Here is a 12626-nt window from a genome sequence, read left to right on the forward strand (position 1 = left end):
AAGGAAATATAGATTGTACTGTATTGTGAATATATATACATAAATATAATGTAATATATGTAACTATAGCACAGATATCTTAATTACCTGAAAGGTTTGTGAGTATGTTAGTAGTATGGGTATTAATAGTATATTCTGGATCTGAATTTTTGAGTTTTGGTATTTTTTGGTAAATGGACAGAAAGTAAAAAATAATCAGTAATTAAGCCTCAAATTTTCAGCTGTAATCATTGATAGAACTGTTACATCAAAATCTTGAAGTTGAAAATATTCTTGCTACAAACATTGACTTACAAAAATATTCATCCCCTGCAAAGGTTCCACTTTTTTTTTTTTTTTGCTGTCTGAACGTGCAGTCTTGAATCTTTAAAATAGGGCTTTCTATTTAGAATTACAGAATCTACTCCAAACAGAGAAAGTTAAAACAAATTCTGATATTTTGTAAGTAAGTTAAATTTTCAAAGAAAATTATAATATTCTTAATTGCATAAGTGTTCAACCTCATTGCTACAGCAACCATAAATCAGTTCAGGTGCAAAATATTAACCTGAAGGGTCTCAAAATTGATGTGATTGTCTCTGTCTGTGCATAATCAAAGTGATATGACTTCAGAGTAAATGCACCTATTCAAGCCATAGCTCACATAGCGATATGGTAAATCAACCATGAAGACCAAGGAGCTTTCCAAACAAGTTAGGGATAAAATAGTAGAAAAACACAGTTCAGGAGAAGGTTACAAAAAATTCAAAATCACTGATTAACTCTTTGTGTAGGGTGAAGTCCATCATTAAAAAGTATAATGTGCTTCATACCTTCCAGCCACTGCCCAGATTAGGCCATCCTTACAAAATTAAGCAGCCAAGTAAGCAGAAAGCTGATGAGGGATGGCACTGTGAAATCAGTGGTAACTTTGAAAGATTTACAAACTTCCATATCTGAGATTAAAGTTTGTGTTCATTCATTGGTAATGTTCTAGTCCCTACAAAAAGCTGGCCTGTATGGGCAAGTGGCAAGAAAGAAGTTATTGCTGAAATAAAAATCATATTAAATCTCTTATGGGGTTTGCAACAAAGCATGTATGTAATACTGTAGACACATGGCAGAAGATTTTGTGATCAAATGAGACAAAAGTTGAGTTATTTGGTCTAAATTCAAAGTGTTATATCTGATACAAGTAAGTGCAATAATACCATCCCAATTGTCAAACATTGTAGTGGCAGCATCATGTTATGTGGATGTTTCTCATCAGCAGGGACTGGGAAGCTTTTCAGAAGTAAGGAGAAGATGGATAATGTGAAATACAAATGAATCCTAGAGAAAAACCTGCTTTAGTCAGCTAAAAATCTAAAATTGGATCAAACATTTACATTTCAGCACGACAATGATCAGAAGCCCAAAGCCACATTGAAGTGATTTAAAACAAAGTACAATTTAGTTCTTGAGTTGTCCAAAACCCTGACTTGAATCCAATAGAATATTTATGGCATGATTTGAAGATTGCAGTCCATCTACTATGTTCAATGAACTTGTCAGAAGTGGTACAATTTGCCAGGAAGAATAGGAAAAAATCACACCATCCCATTGTTGAAGGTTAATAGAGACCCATCCATACAACTCACAGCAGTAATTACTGCCAAAGATGCTTCCACTAAGTACTGATTTAAGGGAGCAGAAACTTGTGTGATCAGCAAATTTCAATTTTATTTTTTCATTGCAGGTTTTGCTGACATACAGCCTCCTTCACACATAACTGTGTTAAATTTGGTCATTAGAGTTTTAAATAAAAACAAGTTTATTAAAATATTGTTTATGTTATTTGTATTTCATCAAAATGTGATATTATCAGTGGGTGTGAGTACTTTTGCAAGGCACTGTAGAGCTGAACATTCATTTGAAAATAAAGAAGAAATCAGTTTAGATGTAACAAGTGATTAAAACAAAACTCATAAAATAATATTAACAAGGATTATGAATAAATAAATAAACAAAATTTATTTCATAGTGCTTCTGCACTATTTATAACTAGTAGTATATGTTCACTTTATTATGAATTTGATAATTCATTGCAGTAAACCACTGAGATAGTGCTTGTTATGTTAAGATAATAAGACTGTGAGAAGCTTTCAGGTATAGTTTATCAAAACAAAGTAATAATTAAAAAATTGAATAACTTTATGAATTTGAAGCTTTTGATAGAAGTACTGACTGTAGATTATGCAAAAAAGAAATGGTATTAAAGACTGAAGCTAGTAATGACCATGATGGTAATACCAAGATAAACATGGTTGTTCCTAATATTGCATGGTATGGTGGCAAATCAAATTAAAAAAAAAAGAAATTCTATAAAATACTTTCACTAGATGCACTTGGTTAGCTTAATTCTTTGTATGATTGTTTTTGTTTATTTTTTAATTTTGCGCAAAGCTTCACAAGGGCTATATTCACTAGCAATCCCTAATTTAGCAATGTAAGACTAGAAGAAAGGCAGCTAGTTATCACCACCCACCGCAAACTCTTGGGCTACTCTTTTACCAACGAATAGTGGGATTACCCATCACGTTATAATGTCCCCATATCTGAAAGGGCAAGCATGTTTGGTGCGATGTGGATTTGAACCCACGACCCTTGGATTATGAGTCAAGCGTCTTAACCACCTGACCATGCTGGGCTGTTCTTTGTATGAACCTAATAAAATATCATGTTGATTTGATATATTTATACTTCATTTGGAAAATTTGAACTAAGAATGAATAAGTACTTTGAAGTTAAGGACAAACGTTTATATTAGGTAATTATTGATAAAATAGATTTCTTACTGTTTTGAGAGCATTTTATTACACATAAATCACATTTGTGTATTTTATTATTAATACAAGGACACTGACCTTTTTTCACATTGTTTGCAAGTTTGTGTATATATTATTGTGGAGGAATAGTAACAAAAATAAAAATGCAAGGTTTAATTTATAATAATAAGGTATGTGTGTATAGATAGATCCATTTTTTAATAATTTAGCACTTCGTTTACTAAATTAATATTCAGTATGTTGGAAAAATATATCAGAAACATGCATGTTTAATACTTGTGTTTTCATCTTGTTTTATGAAAGACAAGAGTGCTGATTACTCACAAAGTATCCATCTTGCCTCAAGTGGACACCATCTTGGTATTCAGGGATGGTCATCTTACTGAGAATGGGTCCTTCACAGAATTGTTAAATAAAAAGGGTGCTTTTTCAGAATTTCTGGTTCAGTATTTCACTGAAAACGTGGAAGAAGAGGATGAAATTTTACCTGACAAGTTAGAAATAATGGAACAACTTGTTGCAACAGTTGGACCATCTCAGGAGCTACAAAGGTATAAAAATATGAGCATCGCTTATTTTCAAAATCCAATATTTACTAGCTGACACTTTATTAAATTTTAACACAATATAAAATTTTTATTTTCCTTCTAAAGAATAAGTTTAAGTATAATATTTTAGTGTTTTGTTTGTTGGGTGTTTATTATATAATCAAATCTACATAATTGCAAAAACAGCTTTATGAAAACATGAATTTAATGATGGTTTAAAGTTTTATCAAAAAAATAATATCTACATAAAGTTAAAATATTTCACTTTGCTTTCATACAGATGTATCTCCAGGCTGAGTAGTAGAAGTGGAGAGAGTGCTGAGGAAAAAGAACATAAAGATAGATCATCCAGTATAGATTCAGATTTGAAGCATTGGCACAAAGATAGATCACCCAGCATAGATTCACATTTGAGACATCAACACAAAGATAGATCACCCAGTATAGATTCAGATTTGAGGCGTCGACATTCAAAGCAAGAGGAAGAACAATCACAAAAAGGTCAAAGACAAACTAAAGGTGGTGCGAAGAATCATGGTGGACATTCTCGTCTAATACAGTCTGAAGCAGCTGAAATAGGATCCGTAAGTCTCATACAAAACAGTGCATGATTGTGCCCTTTGTTTTATACATGCAGTTGTTTTTGAATGTGAAAAACTGATGATCTGAGTTAGTTCTTCTAAAGAACTTTTAGTACATTTATGCAGAATGTAATATACATTGAGAAAAAGTTTCAACACCATGCTGTAACATTAAATGTATGAGTTTAAATATTAGTTCTGTAATACCCACAATGTGCTTACAATAATGAACAAAGTAACCTCACCAAATCCCACAAGACACTAAAAGTGTGCACAGCCCAGTGATTAACATGCTGGACTCTGAAGCTGAGATTTGGTGTTTTGTGTTCTATTATCACACACAAAAAATGTTCCACATTTCCAAACCATGACTGTATTATAAGAGTGACAGTCAAATCCTATCTAAGAATTAACTCTTCATTCCCTCTCCCATTTTACTTCAAAATTATGGATGGCTAGCACATATAGCTGTCAAGTGGCTTTGCACAAAATCTAACAGACAGACCAAATCTCAATTATGATACTGAAGATTTTTTATCTTTTCTTTTATATTTAGAAAGTTCTAGAGAATTAGTATTTATTTTCTATATCATTTAATAAGTAAATATGACCAGTTGGTAGAAACTATGTAGCCAAGTATTAGGAGTTACTGAATTTGTCTTTTTTTTCCACAATATTTTTTACACTCTAGGATTTGTATTTCATAACCTTCCATTTTTCTGCCTCATTAAATATTTTTATCCTTGTGTTGGAAGTTTGACGTTGTTGACACTCTAAATTCGTGCCATTTAAAGTTAAACATCTTGTACTGCTCTTTACATGACAATTATGTTTCATATGGTTCAGAATTTACAATGTAATATTCATATATCCACTTTCATATTCAAGATATTATATATAATGTAAGTTATAAGTTTTCTGAATTTAAATATTAAGGATGTTAAGTTTTCTTTCAAGAACAAATATCTTAAGTAGAATGACAGAAAAAGAATGTCTCATTGTAATAGTTTTTCTTTTTATATTTGACTGAAAATTATTCCCTGCAATAACTTATTTAATACAGTATCAAATGATTATGTACATTTATGTTATATGATCAAAGTAAATTTTTAAACTTACTTCTGTGGTTATGTTCTAAGCTTTTGTTCTGGGCACTTTTCTTATTATTTGTAAAACTATTTAACTAGAACTTTTTTATGGTGTAATTTGAATTTAGAACATGTTCTACAATTGTTGTAAAAACAAAGATAATTGCATTAATTGACCAGTTTTGTATGTTTGAGTGTCTGACCCCATTACTATTGCCCACATTTGAAAACTAGTGTTTTATGAGTATGAAATAAAGAAACCCAACCTAATAAATCAAGTACTATTACTTTAATATTCTTCTTCTGATTCTAACAATATTTCTGTGCAGGTTCAATGGAGTGTATATTTTGCTTACGTGAAAGCAATTGGTCTGTATGGTGTTGGCATCACGTTAGTTTCCTATGCTCTATCACAAGCTTTTAACCTTGGAACTAACCTCTGGTTAAGTGAGTGGAGTAATGATGCTGCAGACCCTGAGAAGGCTACTGACCAAAAGTTAAGGAATTTGCGCCTTGGTGTCTATGGAGCACTAGGTGGGGGGGAAAGTAAGTATTACACTGATAGGTGTTGGTGTGTGTGTGTGTGTTTTCTCATAGCAAAGCCACATCAGGCTATCTGCTGAGCCCACTGAGGGGAATCGAACCCCTGATTGTAGCATTGTAAATCCATAGACATACCACTGTACTAGCAGAGGGCAATAGGTGTTGGTATGATGCTGAATTTATATAAGGTTCTTCTTTATAACTGCTTCTTACCACCATCTATTTGTGTCTGTGTTTGCGTATGTAGAAAATGTTACAAAAAAATTTTATATTAAAAATTTTTTAATAGTGTATATGTAACACCAAGATAATGTATTTACTTTTACATATCACTGTCTGTGCAGGTGAAGGTGGCCACTTTCATTTCTTAACTTCAACTCCAATCATATCTTCCAGAAAAGTGCAATTAGTAGAGTAGTGTACTAAAATCTTGAAAGTTGACTTTTGAGGACTGGACCTGTAATGTAATTGGCAGTTCAGATGAAAGTAATCTTTTTTGGGTTGTCTTTAGAAAACTGTCTTTTCCTCTTCTTTGTTTATCAGTGTTTATGTTGGAATTGTGATGCTAATATATGCTTGTCACAGCATGTGAAAATTTGATGTAAAAAGATGGATTAAAATCACTCATTTTGAGCAACTTTTGTCCAACTTTTTACATCCAATTTTCACATGCTATGACAAGCAAACATTAGCATCACAACTCCAACATAAACATCAATAAATGAAGGAAAAAGAAAAGACAATTTTCCAAAGACAACCCAAAAAAGATTACTTTCATCTGAACTGCCAACTATATTACATGTCCAGTCTTTAAAAGCTAACTTTCAAAATTTTAGTATGCTACTGTACAATGTAATAAAGCCAACTGTTTTACCAAAACATGATTGTAGTCTGAAGATGAGTATCTTGTCTCCAGTGATGTTTACCAGCTTAAAATACATCTGCTATCATATGTACAGTAGGGAAACTGGAAGAACCTTGCACATATGGATAGGATAACGTATTGACTCTCTTTTTAAACAATATGAAAAAAGCACATTTGTAGGTTATGGATAAATAACATCTAATATGAATCTATCTACTCTGTACAAATACTTATCAAAGCCACCAAATACACTGATGGAAAAGTTAATGAACTTTTCTCATTGAAGAACTATGGTCAGAGATAAATAGGGATAAAGGATGGTGCCTATAATTATAATTATTTAATTGTTTTTTAGTCTTAACTTTTGTTATTTCAATCTGTAATTTAAATAGAACTTTTGTTAACAGATAACAGTTAATTATTTCAAAAATAAGCTTTACTATTTAATATGTTATATACATAAATTTGATTAGAATTAGTTATTTAAGTCAATAGAGTTTTAGTGGAATGCCACTGAAAAATAACAAATTTAGTGTTATAAGGTTGTTTCTTATTCATACTAAATTATAGTTATCTAATAAGATGCATAGAGGATATGAACATATTTTGTGTAATTGTGTTAGAAGCAGAATATAATAGTGATGAGAAGAAACTGCCTTCTAGTGTCCTCAGTTATGAACCATATACAGTCTTGAGTTAAGCTTCAAGTTGAAGATTCACTATAGTATCAAGGAAGTTTTTATCTCTCTTTAAAACTGTGACAAAGAAGAAAGTGTTCCTATCCTTACTTTGTGTTGTTTAAAATGTTTAGGGTACTGTTTTAATTTAGGAGGATAATTTCTAATACTGTAGGAAAAAAATGTTTGATTTTATCAAAAAACTTGTAATCAAGAAACAAAAATATGAAACATTTGCTCATTTTAGATAATAAATTCCTTACATTGATCACCTGCATATTTCATTTTCAAATAACATAAACTCTCATCAGCCCATACACATCATTCCTATGTAATGTTAACCAAATGAGCTTTGTACGTCTTTAGCTGTGAGGTACAGCTTAGGAAGGTTTAATACATATACAAACCTTTGTATATGTTATAATCTGTATAATGTTTATAATCTGTTACTTCTATAATTAACAGTACTTTAACAATTTTATGATTAAAATATTGCTAACATTATAAATGTTATCTTCCTAACATTTATATCTATTCTATTATTCCTACAAAATATTGTACATGCAAGTTCCATTGTCTTTTAAAAGCTTAAAAACTTCTTTTGTGATGAATAATTTTTGGCAAACATTAATTTTGATACTAACTGGATGAATAGTAACAAATATTGAAAATTAACTGAGAATATGAACTTGGTGTTTGCTTTCTTTCATCATTTTTCTGAATTTCTAACATTCAACCTTTCTTACAGCTGTTTTTATCTTTATTGCCACTTTGGTTTTAAACTTGGCTACTCTGCATGGATCAGAAATTCTCCATGATGATATGCTCAATCGCATCATTCTATGTCCAATGTCTTTTTTTGATACTACACCAATTGGTAGAATCCTGAATCGCTTCTCAAGAGATGTCGACACAAATGATCTTCTCATTCGTTTTAATGTCCGCATGCTACTAGTTCAAGTGTTTCGGGCTTCTGTTGCATTCATAGCAATCTGTTTGGAGACACCACTAATCTTGATAGTAATGATTCCTCTTGGAGGATTGTATTATCTAATTCAGGTAAACTCCCCATTGTTTAATGTGTCAAGTCAATACTGTTATTACTGTGGTTTGTTGGTATTTTATAGTGAAATTAGTAATATGTGAATTTTATAACTCTTAACTTGTATGATATAATGAAATGGAGTACATTGGTTCCAAATAAAAGAATTCCAGGTGTACTCATAAGGAACAGAATTAAAACATGATAATGGGGATTTTGAAGTTGTTACTGATGTCAGACACTATACTTGTAGAACAAAGGGCTTTGAAATGAGAGAAAAGTAGCTGAAATTATTGAACATGTACCATTTTGGATTTTAAACAAATAGAAACTTCAGTGTAACACCCAAAGGTCTGTCATTCTTGTCTGTAATAAGGTTCTTAGTGAAGTTAACTAGTCCCTCCTTATCATAGTATCACATCATAATCAGCTTTTGGCTAGTTAGTCAGTTGTGATGTTACTTGTTAAGTTTTCTATATATTACAATAAATATATAGCAGTTTTATAGTAAAGTGAACTGTAAAGAGTTTCTACTAATGCACTGAGTTATACAAATATGTATATATGCTGAATTCCAAAAGAAAGTATACCAACAGAACATATTGTTACTTTCTACATGAATGAATTTTAAACTTACATGTTATGTTCTTGGTGTAGGCTATGTTCAATGTGAGTGTGAAACATGGTGTTGCAAATGAGACTCATGATTGTGTGAAAATTCATTTTAATGTTATGAGCATGTATCACAGAATACCCATTTGCAACGTATATAGTACAACTCTAAGACAGTAACTAGAGAGGAAAGTCACCTGGAACATACTTATGGCATAACAGTAAAAAAAGGAATTTGGAATGCTGCAGATGGTAATTTCATGCACCCTAGATGCAAGAAAGTTCAAGAATTTAAAAGTGATCGTTATAAGGTCATTGGAACAATTCAGTTCTAAGACAAATAAATAGACAAAGAACTTTAAGTGATATTTGGTAGAATTGAATAGAGTGAGTCACAAGCATCAAGAGAGTACATCACATGCTTATTGATGGAGGGCTACTTCATGATGATTTGCATGCAAGACACATTGAAATCTGTTAATTCTAGAAGGGTGGGAGCTTCAAGGCTTATATTGTGTGCCTAAACGTTTTGCCACTTATTCACCAACCCAGGGTAATTTGTTCTTACACATCAGTACCAGACCCCACATGGTGGTACAGCAATTCATACAAGTTAACAACATTAATTTCTACCATGGTCAGCTCATTCTCCTGACATGTTCTCCTTAATAGAACATCTCTGGTATCATTTGGAAAGAAGAATAAAGAGGCAAAGTAATCCAACAACTAACAGGGAATAGCTGAAGCTGGAGGTCAGAGACAAGTTTCTAATAACATCATCTGTAATCTAACTCTCCATAAGGAGGCATGTAGCAGCATAGCATGCATTAATGCACAGGCTGGTTACACATGATATTAGCCTCTTTGGTATACTTTCTTTGTTTTTTTTGCATCAGTATGTTATATATAATTTAGATATACTAGTGATGTTTACTTATTACTCATATATCTGTTTTATAGAGGTTTTATATTCCCACAACAAGACAACTAAGAAGACTAGAATCAATCTCGCGATCTCCCATCTACACTCACTTTTCCGAGACAATCACTGGGACAAGTTCCATTAGAGCCTATGGAGTTACTAAACAGTTCATTGAGGAATCTAACAGACGTGTAGATGTTAACCACACGTGCTACTTTCCTAGTGTTGTTGCAAACAGGTATAGATGTATCTATGGGAGGTTTTACATGTAGCATTATCTTATTATAGATGTAACTCCAAAGCACCTATAGATCTTTTAATTTAACTGAGCTGTGATGTATGATGCTGAAGGATGTATCTATCCAGATTTATTACTGTTCAGGGAGTGACTTTTCCACCTTATATTAGTCACATATAAGTGCTTATTTTATACGAGGCTATCTTGAATTATTTTTAAATTTTACAAACTTTATGTTAGTGTGAAAAATGTTATGTAAGGAAAAAAAAAAGACTTCATTTACTTACTGACATGCTTACTTTACATAATAAAACTATAGAGCATAATTATGTTTTGTGATGTAAATAAAGAATGATTTGTCTAGATTTTTGTTAAAGTCTTTATTACTGCTTTATAGTGTGATTTATTTTAATCATTTGCAGATGGCTTTCAGTTCGACTGGAATTTTTAGGCTATTGCATTGTTTTCTTTTCTGCACTTTTTGCTGTTTTAACTAGAGAAACACTTAGTCCTGGACTTGTAGGCTTATCTGTTAGCTATGCTCTTACTGTAAGTATCACTTGGTTGTTTTATAAGCTGTAAAATAAACAACACTAAAGTATATTAAGATGATTCAGTCATATGAAAGTATGCTAGTAAATGGAGTGGGTTTTTCTACATTAATCCCTATAACAATTTTGTGATTGGGATATTTTTATGACCAACATTCAATTGTAAAGTTTAATTATGAAATATTATACTAAAGGTTTATTTTACTCCCTACTTCTGCATGGGATCGCATAAACCTCACTCATGCAAGTATTTTTTGTGCTGGTTTTTATGATAATAATTCTGTTGTAAGTATATCTAAGCCATTCATTTGTTCATTTCTATATAGTAACATTTATATTTACCCATATTTTATAAACTGTTATTCCAATTTTCGTATTATTTGCAACAAGAAAGGATATTAGTGCTACACCTGTTAATTTTTTCCAGATTAGTGCATATCATTTTGGTACAAGTCCTATTTTTTTCAGCCCGTCTTTGCAACACTACTACTAGTACAAAATGTATCACTGCAATTTCTTTTTATTGCAGGGTACCATTAATCTTTGGTTTTTGCATGCTAACACATATTCAAGTTGGTATATTGTTGTAGTGTTATTATACTTTATTGCAAACTTTTCTATCTTGACACTCTTGTTAGTATTGTTCCTGTAAATGTGTTGACACTGGATTGAGTAAATGGAGAAAGCTTCATAGCCAGTCAGTTCTGTTATTAATATGTTTTATACTAAGAAATGATGTACTCACCTCTAGTGGCTGCCTTGTTCGCTATCCTAGTTAACTCTAGAACTACATTAGTTTTATGTTAGAGTGTGTACTATTGCAGGGGACATCATTGTCGTATATCTTCGATCGTTTCACTGGAATCTTTGGGTTTTGCATTGTATATGCTAAGTATGATATGATTAATGAAATGAAATAGATTACAAGGATCTTTGGTAAAAATATAATACATTCAGCACATTAAAAAATTTGCTATTACCAAGACTTGAACTCAGGATTCACTGATGTTCAAGGGCCAATGTTCTATCAAATGAGTTAAAAGAATCCAAGTTTTAAAGGTGAATTTTACAGAAAAAGAAAACTTTGCAATCAAAAGAACTACTCATACTGATTAATTTTTCAGGTTCACATTTTTTATTAAAAAATATGTACTAATAAATGAAACATAGAACTTGGTGCAGAAAGAGCCCTTTCCAAGTGGCAATCCGAACGTTTTAGTTTTTATGTTTGCTGCTAGGAAAAGTACTGAGACGTAATAGTTGCCAAACAAACTGCCAACGCCAGTGTGTTGAATGTAAATAAACATGACCAGTGCATACGGAGAAACAGAGGCGGAGTCTGTTTTGACTCTGTGTTCTGAACAGTGTCGAGTAGCACCATATCAATTCAAACCTACTCTGAATGAACCTAGAACAGTTACTTTTGACACAGATCTGACAAGTTCTAGTGATGAGGACAGTTCCACAAATGAGAGTAGTAGAACTGTGAGTGATACTGATAGCGCCCAGGCCAGTTGCATGTCGGTCATACCTCCAATGGAAGAATGGTAAGCCTAAGTCATGACAACAGATATGGTCTGTATTATTTCATGTGCAATTTTAAGCATCTCGAAATCTGTCTGGTGTTTATAAATTATTGGTATCACAGACTGGGTTTTATTTGTTTATACTTTGCCGACTATGGTAACTAATACTCAGCCCTTCCACATTCATTGTACCAGGTGTTTATGACTCATAACAAAATGAATTTCAATTATACATCATAATTCTGTCTATAAAATCAAACTAGATGTAGCAATGTGAATAGTTAATTTAATATTTACCATAAATGTATAATTTATATGACATATTCCATATGTTCGTGCAAGGTGTAGATAGATTTACATAAAACACTGAAGGGAACAAATTGGTTGGCACACAACGAAGCGTGTTTGGCAACTATTACGTCATAGTTGTAAAACATCATGGAAACAGCTGAACGACCAAGAGGAACTTGAGTTCGAGGACCCGCATATTTTGTTTCATTGTTTACTTAAAAACTAAAGTGTTTAAAAATATGGCAACCACACAGGAATTATACCTAACCAAAGTACAGTTTCTAAAGCAATTATTAAATTTGTTGAAAATTCACCTTTAAGCATGTAATTCCCAC

General features: G+C 31.9%; 1 protein-coding gene across 8 annotated transcripts in view; it reads left to right on the forward strand.

Moving 5' to 3' along the window:
• LOC143232508 (multidrug resistance-associated protein 1-like) overlaps positions 1–12626 on the forward strand; it is a 55965-nt gene that overhangs the window by 33970 nt on the left and 9369 nt on the right. For 7 of the 8 annotated variants that reach the window (XM_076468068.1, XM_076468063.1, XM_076468064.1 and 4 more), the window contains 6 exons: positions 3111–3358; positions 3636–3939; positions 5354–5570; positions 7858–8168; positions 9724–9923; positions 10346–10472. In XM_076468068.1, coding sequence (XP_076324183.1) covers positions 3111–3358; positions 3636–3939; positions 5354–5570; positions 7858–8168; positions 9724–9923; positions 10346–10472 — 1407 coding nt within the window. The remainder of the gene's footprint in view (positions 1–3110; positions 3359–3635; positions 3940–5353; positions 5571–7857; positions 8169–9723; positions 9924–10345; positions 10473–12626) is intronic. The other variant, XM_076468065.1, reaches the window with a different exon arrangement.

The sequence above is a fragment of the Tachypleus tridentatus genome, chromosome 11 (assembly GCF_004210375.1).
Source record: "Tachypleus tridentatus isolate NWPU-2018 chromosome 11, ASM421037v1, whole genome shotgun sequence".
NCBI classification, from domain to species: Eukaryota; Metazoa; Arthropoda; class Merostomata; order Xiphosura; family Limulidae; genus Tachypleus; species Tachypleus tridentatus.